The sequence below is a fragment of the Rissa tridactyla genome, chromosome 6 (genome assembly GCF_028500815.1).
Source record: "Rissa tridactyla isolate bRisTri1 chromosome 6, bRisTri1.patW.cur.20221130, whole genome shotgun sequence".
Taxonomy (NCBI): Eukaryota; Metazoa; Chordata; class Aves; order Charadriiformes; family Laridae; genus Rissa; species Rissa tridactyla.
The window spans coordinates 39,096,758-39,115,389 of record NC_071471.1 but is presented as its reverse complement, the minus strand read 5'-3'; the positions used below and the strand labels follow the sequence as shown (position 1 = coordinate 39,115,389).

At 41.1% G+C, this 18,632-nt stretch overlaps 1 protein-coding gene across 3 annotated transcripts in view; it reads left to right on the top strand.

Moving 5' to 3' along the window:
* Window positions 1–1,414: 1,414 nt before the first annotated feature.
* Window positions 1,415–18,632, top strand: part of REEP3 (receptor accessory protein 3) — a 42,762-nt gene continuing 25,544 nt past the window's right edge. The window contains exons 1-2 of one of the 3 annotated variants that reach the window (XM_054204873.1): window positions 1,415–1,498; window positions 1,871–2,051. Coding sequence is in view for 1 of the 3 variants with exons in the window: in XM_054204872.1 (XP_054060847.1) it covers window positions 1,467–1,498 (32 nt within the window). In the remaining 2 variants the exon portion in view is untranslated. Of the gene's footprint in view, window positions 1,499–1,702; window positions 1,727–1,870; window positions 2,052–18,632 lie in introns of those variants that run through there. The other 2 variants (XM_054204872.1, XM_054204874.1) reach the window with 2 other exon arrangements.

Genomic DNA, 18,632 nt, shown 5'->3' with positions numbered 1-18,632 from the left:
CTTAACTGCTGAATGGCACATTCACTAGCGTCAGCGTCTACTGCTTCGGGTATCGCTCTGTTACGTTTGTTGGTATTGGAGGAGTAAAGCTGGATGTTTCCAGTGATGGCACAGGCAGAACTTTCTACAACCTCCTCTTCTGAGAAAAGACAAAGCAAAGTATTGTCATTTTATGTGTACAAACTGTTCTGCATGGAGTGTAAAGCTGGTAGGCAGAGATGGATTGCAATGGATGAGCTGAGGTATCAGGGAGTAGTCAGCTTCTCCTGCATGCTTTGACCTGCCAGACCATTAGCTTGGACCGGGTCACCCTTTGGACCATCTATCCCAGTGTCCTGCTTGGGCAGCAGCCAATAACAAGGAGTCTGGGCATGGAAAAAAGGTAACAAGGCACACGGGCACTAATCCTTCCTACGTGTGTCCTCCTGGTCACCTGAAGTTTTGGACCACCCACTGGCAGACATGACCCACACTGGGACGTGTCCTTGGACAGCCTTTGGAACTGAGTGCTTGTAAAGGAGCGTGGAGGAGAAGCACCTTCCTGCCATGTGCTGGAGTGGTGCAGGAGCCCTGGGGAGCCAGCTGGCCCCACAGCTCTGCTCTCTGCTCTGGAGGGAGGGCTGCAGCCCCTGAGAGCTGGGGAAGGGCTGCGTCCTTATCTATCCCCCCCATCACCCATGGCTTGGAACCCTCCATCCCACAGGCTGGGTCAGCAAGACCAACCATATGGGACTGAAAATCGAATCAAATTGAATCATTTTGGTTGGAAGACACCTTTAAGATCATCAAGTCCAACCGTTAAGCTAGTACTGCCAAGTTACCACTAAACCATGTCCCTCAGCACCACATCTACATGTCTTTCAAATACCCTCAGGGATGGCAATTCCACCACTTTCCTGGGCAGCCTGTTCCAATGTTGATAACCTTTTCCATGAAGCAATTTTTCCGAATATCCAATCTAAACCACCCCTGGTGCATCTTGAGGCCATTTCCTCTTATCCTATCTCCTGTTACTTGGGAGAAGAGACCAACCCCCACCTCACTACCCCCTCCTTTCAGTTAGTTATAGAGAGCGATAAGGTCTCCCCTCAGCCTCCTTTTCTCCAGGCTGAACACCCCCAGCTCCCTCAGCCGCTCCTCACAAGACTTGTTCTCCGGACCCCCATCAGCTTCGTTGCCCTTCTCTGGACCTGCTCCAGCATCTCAATGTTTTCCTTGTAGTGAGGGGCCAATACTGAACGCACTGCTCCAGGTGGGGCCCCACCAGCGCTGAGCACAGACCCGTACGTGTGAAGCCCAAGCCCGCCCACCTCGCACAGCCACAGGCCGCCATCACACCCAGGCCCGCCGCGCCCGCGCGGCCGCCAGAGCGCGTGCGCGCAGCCGCCCAGCCAATGGGGAGGGGCGGGGCGGGGCCGCGGCCATTGGGGCCGGGCTGGCTGAGGGGACGCGCTGCTGCCGCTGCGATGGTCTCCTGGATGATTTCGCGGGCCGTTGTGTGAGTGCTGGGCCGGGGGGAAGGAACAGGCAGAGTCGGCCCGCGGGGGACGGTAGAGGGGAAGCGGCTGGTCGCCCGAGGCGTGGGCGGTCGCGGGGCTTCCCCCGGCGGGGCTGGGCCGGGGGCGGTGGGAGGGAGGCGGTGCCCCTTTCTTCCTTCCCCCCCGTCCCCCTCAGCTGCGCGGCCGTTAAGTTGCGCGGGAGCACGGCCTGGCCGCTCCCGGCACAGGTGGGGCGGGGGGGCGGCTTCCCCCGGTGCGGCGGGGGCCGGCGGGGCGGTGAGGAGGGGCGGGTGTCGGGGCCGGAGTGCCGCCGTGCTGTATCAGCCGACGGCTTGGAAGTGCTGTGTTAACGCAAACCACTCCGCTTGTAGGAATTTAATCACCTCAGAGCGCTTTTTCCCCCCACACCCCTCGCCTTGAAAGGGGTGAGGTAGCGGGAGCGGCGGCTCTGCCCAGGAGTGACACCGGTCTGGCAGCGGGGGGGGGCTGCCTGGCGCCTCAGAGGGTCGTTGTGCTCCCAGAAGCCACCGCCAAACCAGCCCCGGGCTCTTGGTGAGCACAGGTTGTCTCTCCTGGTCCCACCGTGCCTCTCCGGCTCTTAGCTTGTCTCCTAGGGCTGTAGAGCCAAGAAGCTCAGGCTGCTCGTGCCTGTTACACGTAAATTGTGTCCATTGCTTGCAAATTGAGCCAAATTACCCTGTAAAGTCTGTTTGGTAACTGTTTTCCTTCCCAGCAGAGCTGAAAGGGCTGGGAGAACGCTTGGGAGTGTGAATAGGGGTCTGTGGTGAGTACAGGTCATCAGCTGATGACGAGATAGATTGGTAGGGTATTGTGAGTCTTTGTAAAGTTGAGTTTTTGTCAACCAAAGGGGCAGACTTTCTTAGGTGAAAAGTACTATCTTACACACTGTCTATAGCTCTATGTGAGAAAGTGTAAACTCCAGTGCAACCTTTGGTCTTTTTTTTTAGGCATTGTACTTCATGAAACCGATGGGTTATTTTGCTCATTTGAATAATATTCCCTAACAAATGTTGAGTAATATTTGAGCAACTGAGTCTTCCTCGTGCTCCTCGCTGAGTAGCTCTGTGTCTGTGGGGGCCTCAGTGCTTACTGGGTCGCGTGAGCTGAGATTTGCTGTGTGTGACTTTTTACTAGGCAAATGAAGTAAATCTGCTCACAAAGCAGTCCAACAAACATGCGAATTAGTGCAAAGTCTGTAGCAGGAGTGTATGACTGAAAGGGCGTAATAGGTTTTCCCTGTTTTGTTGGTGAGAAACATCCCCCTTAAGCTGTCTAGTGTAATTTCATCTGAAAACTTAATTTGTTGTCATACTTCTCATACTGCCACGTACGTTTTCCTGCAGCAGTCTGGTCACCTAGATAAGTAGCAGTCCTCTCCCTGGCCTCCCTGAGACTTGTCAGATAACTGAAACTTGCAAAGTAGAGCGTTGTGTTCCAGAATTTGCAAGGACATGACATTGGTTTGGAAGAGGGAGGCTGTAGGAAGAATTGCTGTTTGTGTACTCTGTCAGTGTGGTCTTTGCATGGGCAATACACAGCACTAGAGGGAAGACACATACACTTGCTTTCTGTATGTCAAATGTAGCTGCTGAACCTGTTTCTACTTCGTTATGTAAAAGCACCAACCAGAGAACTTATATTTTAACAACTTAGACTGCGTTGATTGTAAAGGTAATATCAGTGATGCTGAGCACCTCAATTTCTAACGAACAGATTCTTGTGAAGATAGTTGTTTTTTTCCATTACATGAATTGCTAAGGGTTGTATTTGCATTTTGAGGATTAAGTCCTGTATGGACCTAACCAATAGCACAGGGAATGAAGAGAATAGCTACTGCTATCCACAGATTTGTTGCAAGAGGCAATAAAGGACAGTGTATTGTGCAGTTCCATGTATTTTGGTTTTCTGGTTGCCGTTGGTCACTCATTTGTGTGCCCTCATTATTTTTCTAAAAAGGGAGTCCTTAATATTATTTATAAATCCTCTCTACCATCTTGTGTCCTTGTTCCCTAGCTGTGGGACTTAACTAGCTTGCCAATGTTCAGCTTCCCGTGTAGGGGAAAGCATTCAATGAGAACTTAGACAGCTTCAAGACTATGGTTTAACTTGGCTTAATAGAGAAAATTCAGGTGGAAAAGGAAGGTAGGAAGTAGCACAGAAGTAGATGTGGTGTGACATAAGAGGTCTTAATTTCAATGGTCTTGCGACTGTCTTCCGTGTCCTCTTTTCTCAGCATCCATTATGCTGTCTTCCTCTATTTGATCTGTTTTCCTTCCTGGTCTCTTTCCAGACATACCTGTTCCAGTGGCTTTGTTTCTCTGACTTGTGTGTCATGAGATTGGAAGGCGTGTACTACCTTTTCCTTAAACACCATAAGAAAAATGGAAATATTTTTAACCACTACGTAGCTGCTGAGACCTGAGGTTCTTTCTTACTTATGTAATGGTTTAATTTTGGTGTGGTGACTTTCTGTTGTATATGAGAGCTGCTGATATCATACACTGTCCGTAGCAAGTCCAAGAAGCTCTGTTGTTGTGTTTGGGCAGCCATCAGGAATACCTGTTGTCGTGACTGGAAGGAGCAGCAGTTGTTCTGGCTGCAGCAGCATTCTCCTCTCCTGACTGACATACTGTTTTTCAGGGCCAAAAGAGCAGCAAAATATTAATTTGTAGGTGTGTCACAGTGCCCTCTGCTGACTTTTGACGTGGAGGACTTGTCCTGACACGCATGTCCCAAGCAAACTGACTTCTGTTTGAGAGTTTGTAATTTGGGGTTAGTCAACTCCACTAAAATAGTTTGGTTAAAGGTTTAAGGAACTAGGGAATGGAGCTAGTAGAGAATTAGAATTCTTAATTGCATGTGAATTGTCTGGAGGAGTCATGCACAGGAAACAGGGAGTGGTTCAAATTCACTGTTCCACATAATAATCTTTGGTGAAACTTCGTTTTAATGAAATATTTTCCCTTTGCTCTATAAATGCTATTTTACTTAGGTCTCTAAACATGTGAAATACCTTGTACTAATTGCATGTCTTCTCCTTTCTGTCAGGAAGCAGAAGATTTGAAGCACATAATTAAAACATCCTTTCATTTTAAAGTTTTGTGTCTATGGGGTGCTGCTGTAGTAAGTATAGGTTGTTATTAATTCTAAAGCACACTGGCTATTGCAACAGTTTTCAGAGTGATTACTGCAGGGTTTTTCCTTTTTTCACTTCCAAAACCAACAAGAAGATAGTAATTTCTTTCAGAGTCTCAGAAAACTTCTGAAAGTGGTAAACCTTGTCAAATTCTTAGTCTTTAATGGTGGGAATAGCTTTTTAAATTTGTGGCTGCCCATCTTATTAACTTCTAATAGAGCTTGTTCCTGACTTTTAGTTTGCTTTGATTGCTCATTCTTCTCATTTGTAAGCTCTGAGCAATTGTGTACACATCAGTTGCTGAGACAGTATTTAATAGTAAACACGCTGAGTACTTGTCAGTCACAGCCTGGTATGGATGAGATCAGACTATCCTCTTGTGCCAAGCAAAGATGTGAAGCATCCTAAATACAAAGTAGATGGCCATTTTGTTCTTGCAATCTGTTAAAGCAGACTGTCTGCTGTAATCTGTTAACTTTTTTTCCCCTCCTCACTTAAAAAAATGGAAGTTCCCCCATCTGTGTTGCTTTGCAATACACTCTCTACCCTCATGTTTAAGTACATGTTTTGTTTTCAGTAAAGTTGGTCAGCAGTCATGACTTTTGGAAGGGAGTTGGAGTGGATGTAGAGGATGTATTTGTGTTGAGTACTAGTAGTTACTTTTCTGTCTGTACTTACAGTGCGTGCCTTCCCCAGCCCATTTTAGAGCATTGCAAGGAGCAAAAGATGTAAGCAAAACAAATAAAAGATTCAGCCAGCGTTCCTTGGTTCTAATATTAGATTATAACTGTAACTATTAAGTTGGACAAAGACTGTGCCACGCAGTAGATGACCTGAAGGTAGGCAGTAGTATTAGTCTCTTTCAGCTTTTGCTGCTTTACAGATTGGAGCAGTTTCTTTCATTGTAGTTTCCGAGATGTTCTCTTATTCTATTTTTAATACTTTTGTTGCTGTCGTTCAATGTTTCCAAATATCCAGCTACCCCTAGAATTACTAGGCATCTGAGAACGGGTGACTGAAGCCATAGCTTGGATTGTTGTCAGGAATATCTCACTTAGTGTGGTGGTGGTGTTTTATGTAACTGTGTATGCTTTGTTTGTAAACCTAGATTGTGCCTTGCTCTTGGAATACATTTCTTTTAATTAAAAGCAATGAGTGCAAAAATATTTACCCTCTGGTTTGCTAATCAACATGCTGTCAAATGTGTTGTCTTGAAACAATCATAATTTGTCAAATGGAATTAAGTAAAGATACCACCACATGCTGTGTGGAAAGAGTAGCTATCTACAGCCTGATCTTCAAGTCAGAAGGGCCATTTGTAGGAGAGCTTCTTCAACTGTTTGTAGCCTGCTCTTTTCCTGGCAGGATGGTTCCAGCTGAAGTATGAAGGATGTTCAGTGCTGTTGGATGCTGCATGCCTTCCGGTATTCTTCCAGTTTAAAGGCCTATAAATTGCTCCTGCACCTGTGAGGAAAGAGGAGTTGCTGTCATAGTGTGAGTGACTGAGATGGAGAGATGTGTTGAAATGTCTGTCTGGCCACAGAACTGCAGAGATTCAGTCACCATGTATCAGTTATCCTTGGCGCTTCATGCTATGCTTAGACAAATTTCACTGGCCTGTTGCTGGGAGGGGCCACCCTCTCCTTATTCTCTATTTTCCACAGGGTCCAAAAGTTGCGTGGCCGTAGGGTGAGTCTGGTTGTTTTGTCAACCAAAGTGAAAATTAGCATGCTTGAAAGAGGTTACTCTTTTGTTAGTTGCAGTGAACTGCACCAATTCATGCTGCTGTTGTGTAGTTGCTAGGTAAGTGCTGTGCCGAGAATGAAAAGTTGCGGGATGAAAACAGCATTGGTTTTGGCATCAGCATGTTACCAGCGTGGTTGAAACATACTCTGAAACTACGTTCTTCACTTGAACATTGCTGTTATTCTTTCTTGTAGTGAAACTAGTGCCAGTAATAACAGTGCAGCTGTTCTAATCAAACAAGGTGTCAAATTTTTTTAAAGGGTTTTAAATTTTATAGGTTGAAATCTGTAAGCATATGTAAGTCTAGGGATTAAGTATATTGTCTTGTCCGTGTGAAAGTTTAAAATTATTTACATAATTGAGCAATGAAGTCATTGGAGCACTTCTCTCCAATAGTTCAGCTTCTCACTTAGGCGATCCTAATATGTACAGCAAAAAGTGCCTGCACACTAAACTTGACTTGTAATACCTATTCTGTAAGTTTGTGCAATGCGAAATTACTAGCTTTGACAATTTGTTAGAAATAAGTGTCCCCACTGCCTGCCTGGCATACCTTTCTTTAAATCAGTGTTTGCCACACAATCTAGCTGCTCTTTTCTCTCCCGTGTTTATGGGATTGTGTAGATGCAGAGCATGCGTGGTCAGTGTTCACAGCCCATGGCAGGCGGGCAGACTAAAGCTTGCTCAAAACAGATGGAGCAGAACTAGAGGCGTACTGTGGAGTCTGACGTTCTTACTTAATGATCTTGGCATGTGCTCTGTTACAAAACGTGCTGAAATCCACATCTGTGTCCTATGCATTGTAGATAAAGAAATACCAAGAACTGCATGGTCTGGCACAAAAGGATGTTTCTAATTAAAACAAACAACCTCCACTCTTGCATGTTCCACAAACCAATGTCTGCTTTCATGGAGCATATTTTAGGCTCTTGACCATTTCTGCAACCTAGATAAAATGGCTTGTCTTTCCCGACTATTTGGTATGTAGAGCCAACTCCTGATAAGCTCATGTAGGGCTGAGGAAGATCCCAAGCCAAATTCTGATATTAAAAAAAAAAAAAAGTTGCTTTGGCTCAATACTTTTAATGCTTGATAATAAAGTATTAAAAAGTACTATGTAAAAACATGTCTGGCAAAAGCCCCTGTTCTGGTGCTTGATGTGTAAAGAAGCTTTATCTAAGCTTTTTGATCCCTTTTATTCTGCTTTTGAAATTTTGGAATTTCAAAACCTGTGCTATTATGTGAAAGTATTTGGCTTTTAGAGAAGAAGGTATTACAGCTGAAAACAATACGGTCTCTCTGTCGTGAATCTTTCAAATTTTAAAGACCTGCCAAACTAGATTGTAACAATTTACTACTGGAGAAATGAGATGAGGTGTATGGCGTCTAGGTAGGAAAGATTATTGCAGGTTTTTTGCTGTCTAGTCTGACTTTAAACGTGACTGGCCTCAGTGGCACTGAATAACCAATCTGATGAGATGCTTTTGGACATAGGGGTAAATCAAACACCCCAGAGTGGCTGAGTCTGTATTGAGCTTTTTGTCAGCTATCACTGTTACTTTCCAGTTCACTATATCACTGACAAAATATTAGGGCGTTACTTCTGTTTCTGTTGTGTTTTATAGCTAGTCTGCAAGCATTGACATGGAAGTGGGTTTAACTGGATGAATGTTTTCCTTGTGTTTATCATCTTTGAAATATTGCTCACGTATCCTGAAGACAGTTGGAACTTGCATTTGATCTTGAAAACTAAGTGCAATTTCTTTCAAAAGCCTTTAACCCAATGTTTAAATGCAAGAATTCACAAAGCAGAATTTTTCCTGAAGTGAGAAGTCTGACATAATGTTTTACTTTCTTCCGTTAATAAAGCTGTTGGAACTTGCAGTGCTTAAAGGAAAAAATCAGAAAACAGTTTGTGCTTATGCCTTCCTACTACTGTCTGGTTTTATTATTTCTTCCTCTCACCTTGTTTTGTAACTCATTGATCAAAACCATGGAAAGGAGAGTGAGGAAAATGGTCACTAGCTTTAGAGATATCTTAATTAGTTTTGATAGTATAGTAACATTACCTTAAACTCTGATGTTTAAAAATAAAAAGTTTTGGCTTTGTGCTCTTGCACGCTTTTGTCTGCTGGTCTTTTTTCCCAGACTAGGACTTTGTTCTAGAGCACAGGCTTCACTTATGCCTAAAAGCATGTCTAGTTTTACTCAGTTGAAGTGTATTTGCTGTTGTACTGTTTTAGAAGCCAGAGAAGAAGCTGACCTATTCACATTTTTCAGCAGCGAACAGCTTAGAGTTTACTTGGAAGACAATATTATCCACCCTAAAATACATGTTTTAAATGACTGCTTTGGCAGTCACTAGTTTGCCATAGATGCAACGTAAGCATTTTTTACTGTTCTGCATATAGAACTTTGGTAGGTTTTTTTTGAATAAAAGTTAACCTTGAATGCTTGAGTCAAAATGGAATTTGCGTTTGTATAAAGAGGATAACGTGAATCAGGCAAATTACCTTTCATTGCCTTTTCAGAAATGTCATTTGCTAAATGCCATACTTATATTCGCTCTGTATTTTCTGGTTTCTTAGCCTGTTTATGTATTACCAATCAACCATATTTGTGTTAACAGAATTCTTCTCTCAAAAATGAACCTTTGGTTAATTAGCATAGCGTGCATTATCTGTTTTTAAGAACAAAAGCTACCTCTCAAACTACTTTATTAATGCATGAGTCTAAAGAAAAGCCAATAAGTGATTAGGGTTCAGAAGGGAGGAAATGAAGGTATCTTTTAGCATGGTATTTTTGTCATTGAGGTTAAGTTACTAATACAACTACGTGAATAAGTTTGGTAGAGATTCTTCATTTTATCAGTTCTTGACTTGCTTTCTAACAGCATATTCACAAAGTTCTCTAAGTGGTGATTATAATTGAGGAAACACGTATACTTTGGAATGACAAGTCCAGATGTTATCCCAACAGTATCTGCCAAATACAAATTTCATAGAAGAAGCCTTTTCCTGTGTACAACGGGAAAGATTGTTTTTTTGAATGTTCTAAGAGGCTTCAGGAATACTCTTCTGGGTCATAAGATTAATGGAATTGTCTGGAAATCAGGGACGTTAAGGCAAAAATTGAGATGTAAATACCTTCTCATGATCAAAAGCCAAAAAACCCCAGCTGTCTGGGGAAGAGAAGACAGGCTAATTTTTACTTCAGGAGTTGGTGTTGTGTGGTTGCACTTTGTTCTTTGCTCGAGCTCTTGTCTTTGTAGCATTTTCTTGGGAGAGGCAGGACCTTGAGGCTGGTCTGTGACAATATCTTTGGATTTCTAGGATGTGTAATGATTTAAGTAGGAGCTTTCTGAGCCTTTGGGTTATGAAGTTCACTTTTCTCTCTAAAATAGACTAGATTAATATTCTACATAGTGTGGCCTGTAGCAGTGCTGGACACTCTTTTAAAAAAAAAAAGCTGGATACATTGGAAAAAAAAAAAAAAACAAACTAACCCATATGATGAATGTATGGTTACATGCAGTGTGGTTTGTCGTTCACTTACAAATGGTTCAAAAATAAAATGTGGTTTTCCTTGGAACAAGCAGAAGCAATTCTTAGTTGGGACCACTCCTATTTTAAATGTTAGTTTCCTACAGCCAGTTATTTTGATGTTGACAGTGCTCCAAAAATATTGAGAGAAGGTACTCTTAGAGCAGCAAGCAATGGGATGATTGTGGTTTTTAACTTGTGAGATTTACCAAAGTCTCTAGCAAACCAATGTAAGGTGAAAAAGCAAAGTTGACAAGGTAAGAATCCAAGTGGAAATCCCTTTTTTGTTAACTATATGGCATTTCAAGGTATTGGAGGGAATGAGTGTAGATTGTAAGTGGTGGCTGAGGTCAGGATGGGGAAACTCCAGTCCAGTGGCTAGCTTTAGAGCCACTTTCCAAAGCTGAAGAAAGCTTTAGATTACAAAAATTGTTGAGAATGAGCATGACTTTATAGTCTTGAGAATATAAACTGGTTTTCCTTTAATACTGAATAATATTAGAAGTACTAGATTACTGAACTTACATAGTTTGAGTGTTGGTGTGTCAAGTCACTTTTTCCTTATGCAGCTGCTGACACAATAGTGCTTGAACACTTTAATACAAAGAATTTCTCCCCATCTCGTGCACTTGAGACTTGGGTGTCTATATTGTGTAATTATTAATGGGCTTCCCATCATGAGTTCCATAGCTTGATTGAAGATACTATAACTTAGGGTAAATATTTCCAAGTTACGCTAACGAAGAAAAAGCTGGCCTTAGGTCCTTTCAGACAACCAAAAATTTCTTTCCTATCACTGAAAGAGATTACTGCCACTGAAAATACTGAGCTGTCTTGCTTTGAGACTTACATACAATAATGAGTGAGGCTAAACATTTAAACATTAGAGTTGCTGTAATGAGAATGTATTTTGGGGTTTTGGGTGTTTTGTTCTGGAGATGTGTTTATGTATTTTTGACAGCATTTGTTCTAGTTTGTTCCTATCAACTGCCAAACTTTTGTTGCTTAGTATTGCTGTTCTTCAATTATGTTATCTTACTGCTTCTGTTCCGATTTCGTGCTGGATAAAAGATCATCTTCATATGCAAATCTGATTCTTACCTGGTCATTTCACCAGGATTTGCGATCTTTTAGATCTTCAAGAACTGAAGCTTTAAGAATTATAAACACATTTTAAAATGTCCATGATTTGTCAATACTGAGATGATAGTATTTGCTTTATTCTTTTATGTTAGCTTTGGCTCTCTAAACATCCACCTATCTTTGCTTGTTTCAAAACTTACTGTGGCACAGAGCAGAGAAACTTTTGGAAAGGAGTGGCCAGTGACTTTACATGAGTTTGTTGAAGTTATTGTAATGAACAATTTTTCAGTGTAACAGATTAAAATGGAAGGTGTTTGGAAGGTCTCTCCTGGATTCTTCTACAGTATCCTTGATATGAAGGACTTCATATTCTTATACAGAAATTAAGACCGAATTAAAAAGTTGTAGGAGCTTCCAAAACTATTTTGAAGACACTAGATGCAAAGCTAAGAGTAGTAAGTAGGTAAATAAAAGGGCTGGTGACTTTTTTACTTTAATTTATCAAAGCTGAGAAACTAAGTATCAAATGCATACATTACTTTAAACCTCATGACAACATTAAATACCTCATTCTCGAATTAGTAATATTCGTGTTAATCTTGTTCAGCACTTCATCTGCATTAGGTGCTCATCAGAAGTGTCCTAAATTGAAAGGATCGCGTTGCTCGTGAGAACTGTATGTGTAGGTTGCAGAACCTCTGAAACTAGTATGTATAAAGAACTTTTTCAAAAACAAGGAAGCTCACAAATGTGTTTCTCTGTCAATCACCATTATTATGTAAACTCTTCTAAAGCATAATCACCTAAAACAGTGTTTATGCTATGTGACAGTTTCTTTGAATGTCCAGGTAGGTAGTATCAGCTTTTATCTTTAACCTTAAAAATTAATTGTAGTCTTAATTGTGTTCCTGCTCAACTTCTCCATGGAGCAAGTTTATTCATGCATGTCTAAACAAAAATAGAAAATATCTGCTGAAAATTAGAGTTGCTTTGACTTTTTTAAAAGAAAAAAAAACACAAAACAACAAAACCCCCACAAATTAGCCAGTTGTTCTTTTCTGACATCTTTAATCCAGCTGTCAGTCCTTGCTGATCATTAAAAGAAAAGCACAGTTCAGTATGAGCACACATGTTTTTCTTTGAACAAAGTCATGCCAGACTCTCTTAAGAGCTGTGTGAGAAGTTGATGCAGTCATTCCTAATTGTTGGCTAATTCTCAGTGTACAGTTGTGCTCCTGCCTGATGCCACAGTTGGCTACTGTGAGGCCACAAGGACTTTGCTTTCAGTGGTAAACAGTCATAGCAACAGGTGAAAGCAGGGACTATTGAAGGCAGATTTGAAGGAAGATAATTTATTTGATGTTTAAATAAGCATGAGCAGCTTTGGAAATTAATACTTCTTCAGCAGGGCTGAAATTCTGCTATTGAGCTTGAGGTAGGAGCTAGGTGAAAGATTTAAGTTCTCTAATAAGGGTTGCTCTGTGTTGAAGGCTTTCAGTGTTTGCTCTTTATCACGTGGAAGTGTTATAGATGCATCCTATTTTAGTTCCTTGGCGTGGGTACTTGGAAATTATGAGCTCACCTGCTGACAGTCCACACACGTGGTGGAGTTTAGTAATTCTGTAAACAGGAAATAGTACAGGGATAGTTGGGGTGCTATTACAGTAGTGGTCAAACACAGACATTAAAATAAAGTGACGAATAGATAGGCATGCAGAGAAGTGACTAAGAGTTTTATAACAATTTCTATCCCTACTACGTTTTCTATTTTGCTCTCTAGTACTAGCTTTTTGGAATTTTCTGTGTAAGAAAGGCAGGTATTGTTTTTGCAATGGAGAAAAGCTGTTTCCATCAGAGGTGACATGATAAGGGCATGACTAGACAGAGGCTCCAGCAAAGGCTTGTGTAATGTACCAGATTAGTGTCTAGAAGGGTAGTCAAACATTTAACCAGGGCTAACGACATTGGGCAATTCACCAAAAAGGAAACAAATAAACTAGTCAGATAAGCCCTCTAGGTGTAGCATAAAGAAAAGTAAACAGACGCGGACATCCGGGAAGGATTTTAGGCGCTCCGGACAGGCTATGAACCCTGGAGTACCTAACCAATGGGAAACAGGAGGGAAAATTCATCTGGAATTAGGAAATAAAAAGGTGTGTTTCAAGAACCAAAAGTGTGCCTACTTGTTAGGTTACCCATTCTTGCAAGAATGTTTAAATAAAATGTGCTTCGTATCGATCACTGCCTGAGCTGTTGTCATTGGATAAGGAGCGTTTCTCACATCTGTTCTACTGGGTTTGTTGGACCTTTTGACTATGTTTTGAACAGGATTTGAGAGCTGTTGGGTGTGTGTGTTTTTGGTTTTTTTAATGACATGGTGATGATATCTCCAGATTTATACTCTTTTGTTAAAATACGCCTAGCCTGTCCAGCAGCACAAGAAGTTGTTGGTTGGTCCTGGACACAAGTTTTGGACCCCATCTCCAGACATAGGCATAGATTCTTCTAGTGAGATTGATATGCAATAGCTTCTCACTGCGTACCTCTGCACTGTATGTGAACTATATGTGAACAGGGGGTGAGTTGTTTCACAAAGTTTGTGTACCAGTAAAGCCCTGTCAACTCTGAAAAGAAAGTGACTGGGAAAGCTGTGGTGTTAGAACACTGATGCAGCTTGTCCATGTGAAAGACATTCTCCAGGCTGACTCCTTAGAGACAATAGCCTGGATTTTACTTCGGGAATTCCTTTTTAGCAGTACCTTGTTCCAGACTGCCACAGGCCCCTGAGAGAGGGCTGCTATGACACACATGCAGTGGGTTTGTTGCTGGGAGAGTGGGACTTGAGGGACTAGTTTGGGGTGTATTGCTGGCTGACTGAACTGGCTTAATAGGCAGCAAGTTGGAAATTCAAGGTTAATTCTCTTTGAAGGAGGTAGCGTGTCTAATGTGTGTTCAGGGATCAAGATAATTAAGACTTCTCTCTGATATTTATTGTGTTATGTAGGGTTTTGTAGTAGCAAGTAGAACGAGTAACAGGTGTGAGAAACAAGTTCCAGTCCGAATGAAATAGGCTCAGGCAGAATTCTCTGTGAAGCACATTTTTATTTACGTTCCTGCAAGAGCGGGTGACCTAGCAAGTAGGCACCCTTTCAGTTCTTGAAACACACCTTTTTATTCCCTAATCCCGGCCGAATTTTTCCCTCCCCTGTTTCCCATTGGTTAGGTACTCCAGGGTTCACAGTCTGTCCAAGCCGCCTAAAATTCTTCCCGCATGTCCTGCCTCTGTTTATTTCTCTTTATGCTACACCTAAAGGGATTATCTGACTAGTTTATTTCTTTCCTTTTTGGTAAAAGACTGCTCAATGTCATTAGCCCTGGTTAAATGTTTGACTACCCTTCTAGACACTAATCCAGTAGGAATCAGTTTGTCCTTTTGTCTGTATGATAAGAGATGTTCTACAAGCCTTTGCTGGAGCCGCTTTGTCTTAGTCGTTCCCTTATCATGCCACCTCTGATGGAAATGGCTTTTCTCCTCTGCAAAACCTCCCTTTCTTACACAGCCAACCTATAGAAAATGCTACGAGTTTCTAGTGCTTTCAGTGCTTTTTGAGCATATGTAGGAAACAAAAGGAAATCTTTGGGAGGATGCATTTATAGGTGAATTTTGCTTAAGGTAATGACAGGGAAGGAAAATTTTTATTTTGGACTCTGCAGAGAATTTCTCTGCAGACAAAATGGGTTGAAGGTTTGAATGTTCTCTTGGCATCTAAATCTTGTTTTCTCTTGAGAGAAACCTGGTGACCCTATGCAAATAAGCGATCAATCTTACTGATGTATTTTGCCCGTAGGTACATCAGTACTTCTGCACAGATCCCAGTACAGAACATCCCTTACAAAAAACATTTTATTCTAATTTTTTTGGTGTGCTCATATTAGACTTCCTTTAAGGTTCAGGCAGGGCTGTTTATCACGTTGAGAGAACTTGAAGAGTATCTGGCAACAGGTTCCCTATTTGGGAGTAAGTCAATAAAGTGGTATTCCATTAGCATGAGTGGATAGGGTATGCCTAGTGAAGCTTTGCTTTGAAAGAAAGGCTTAATTGTTTCCTATCAGACTGCTTGCAATTACTATACTTGGGTCTTACTAAATAAATGTTGTTAACGTAAGAAATTCCCACTTTCTAGTGGAATTGGTGGGGAGGTCACTTTTCTGCTTAAAACTTTAAGGTGACTTTCAACTGCTTGAGCAATTGCATTACTTTTGCTTATGTTGTGCTTTGGAAGAATCTGGCAGTTGCTTTTGAGAATTCCAGCTTCCTAAGCTGGAAGATTAATAGCCTTTTTGCTCTGCTCGAGAACGTACTTTATCTGTCAGTGCTTCTGGGTATATTCTTTAACTGTTGAGACTTTTTTTGTATGGGTTTTGGTGATATTCTCTGTATAAGAATGCTGCGAAGATTTTTAACGGATCTGTTTCTGATCGCATTCCTGCCTTTTCGTAACTGTAATCTGCTAAAGGAGTTGCTGAATTTAATGCTTGCTACTGTTAGCAGATATGTTCTTTTAATAGGATTTATGTGATTTCCACTGCTCCTTGCACAAGGCAGGGGGTGAAAGAAAAAGTAGAAAACAGTTTGGTTTGAGGTTGAGGAGCTTATCCTAATGCTCCCCCGTCCATGTAACAGACCAGCATTTTGGTCTAAGTGTATTCTTTATAATTACTCGAATCCATAGTCTTTTAATGTAGATTGTTATGGTTAGTGTTGTATATCTGAATGCTGTCCTGGAGCAAAATGAAACTAAATTCTGTCAGGTGCTGGAGAGAGACTTTAGCATAGTCCCTTTCAAAAACACTCAGGACAAAAATGCCAGGGTGAGCTTTTGTTAGTCTGGACAGTAAAAACCTAGGAGATAGCTGGCTTAGTCTAGAACTTACTACCCAATTGTAACCCTCAGGGGGTGTTGGCGGGCATGACTGAGGGTCTTACTTTTTCCATTTAATTGCAGATTTTTTTTTTTTCCTCCTGAATAGAATTCTTACAGATGTTCCTTATGCCTTATTGTGAGCTTGAGGGTACCACACAGAGATGCATGGCAGCTACAACTTAGTGCATAACTGATTAGACTTACTGCTTTATAGCCAAAATAAAAATAAATCCATACTGCTTATCTTTTATGGGAGTGGCTTACAAGTATGAGTAGCATACAGTCTAAGCAAAAATGTTTGTTTTTCCTGTGTGTGCTGATTGAAACCTCAGTGAATGGATTGTTAAGGAGTATGGCCATATATCTTCCTTTTTAAAGCCAGGAACAGCCATCCAAAGACTCGAGCATTGTTCTTCAGACTAGATCTCAATCTGCTATTTAGTTTCCATTAGCAAACTTCCCTTTCAAGAGAAATCTTGCTCAACCATAGCATGGAATAGTAATTATAGTTCATATAGAAGCAAAGCAGTACTAACAACATCAGACCTAGTTTCTGCGTAGATCCAGCAGTACAGTTAAGGATTTCATACCACGCACAGAGCTGGGAGTCATTTATATTACTGCAGGTATTTCCATGGTGTCTGACCAGCTCTTAGAAAAGCTTGTGTGTGTATGTGACAGGAATGGGAGATGCTCCTATCGTAACTTTCAGGTAGAGACTAGTATTGGGAAGAGGAACTGGGCATGGTTAGCAATTATGAAATATATCAGGTATTTATATTCGCTTCCGTGGTTTTGTGGAGCTGGGGAAGGTTCTTTTATTCTCCAGCCTGCCAAATGCTGTCAAGTGATCCTTCAGGATGTAGGTGCATGTTTCCCCTGTAGATGCATGCATTACCAAGTGCCTGGCTCTGGTTCTGTCTGTGCCAAGATCCTTAGTCTGTCAGTGGGTGGACAAATCGGTGTCATCTCTGTTATCAAACTTCTTAAGGGAGCTTAGCAAGTGGCATTGTCTCCAAAGTATCTCATACTGAACGAGTTTCCTGAATGGCTTTTACTATAAGGGAACGCTTGTGGCCCTTGTTTTTCTGCATTTCAGGGAAACAAAAGAATAAAGTGCCAAACGCTATTCCTTGCTTTGGGCAATTCTTTCACAACGTGAACAGACCGAAGTCTTAAATGCACTGTTAGTTTAATGGCTTTAGTGTTTTGGGAGTTTGGGTACAAGTAGTCTTATTGAGTGACTTGGTGGCTTTCATTTGTATTTTTTTTCATTTTATTTTTTAAAACATTACCTTTATAGTTGTTTACTATCCAGGTTAAATATGCTCAGTGCCAGGGCAGTGTGTGTACAGGTGACTGTTTTTTTAGTAATCAGTTAAATGCAAACTCAGTTGCTTTGCTTCAGAAATGAATTTTTCAAATAGTTGTGTACTTTAAAGCTATTTAAACTGGAAGGCTAGATTATGTGATAATACAGACAGTAGGTTATGTTTGTTTTCGTACAGCTATATGGATACACAAATACATTATTTTATTCCAATTTCAAGGCTTTTTTGTACCCTTTTTTATTTGTCTTTTGATCTTAATCCCCTGGCATATTTGAGAAACATCTCTCTTTAAATGAGCAAAATATCTGTAGAGGAAGTGGCTGTACCAAAAAAGGAATGCTACATTAGTTGCTGAGTACAGCTGAAAAGCTGAAATAGCTAGGCGTACAACTAGCAGTAAAATCACATTGGTAAGCAGGATTATCCATATATATACTAGTAAAATAAAGTAAATGACATGACATCACACTCAGCTGAAATCTGTTCCCATCTGCAGAAACTGGCTTTGTTTTTGCCTGCTACATTAGTGCAGCGTGCTGATACCAAGTGTGAAATACAAACTGCACTTTTAAAAATAACACTTAAACTTTTAAATTTGCAAAGCCTTGGAATAATTGGGCACATCCGTGAAGTAAATGTGTTGTATAGTTACTATAGAAATACCAGAGGAAGGGTGCACTTATGTATAGCAGTACATGTTGCTAAGATTTTTAGGGGTATTGATGCAAACAGGAAAACTATTAGAAAATGCTCGGCTGTTGTAGCTATCTATGTCAATAATACTGATTGTGCCCAGGCTCCCTGCTGTTCCTGTTCTATGTGTTTCTGCTTCAGTCAGCTGCAGCAATCTCTCTTTTTTGCCTGTATACTAATCAGTCATGTATAGATGCAGGGTAAAAGTGAATTTGCTGACCTTCAACTACACTCACTGGAGACAAGTTGGCATTTCTATTGTTAAATTGCCTGGTAGCTTTCTCTAAGATTAGATGACTTTGCCTATGTGAAGGAGGTTGTGATGCTAGAATTGGCAGCAGCATCGTGCCACACTTAAAATGTCAGCTCTGGCTGTGAGGAGATAAAAACTTCACAGTACTAGTTTCTATTATTACTGGCTAAATGTGCTGATGTTTTTCATTCTTGATCCTCTCTGCACACTTTTTGGGGGCAAGTGGCAGTTTTTCTAACACTTCCATGTTACAACAGTATTGAACACTAATAAGTAATAATATATTGGGTTGTGAAGTTTCTTATTCTTTGGTTTTAAAAGTGAGTTCTACAAGAATTCTTTAGAAGAAAAAGTGAGTACTAAAAGTGATTTTTCTGACTCTTGACCAGTATTGAGTAATGTA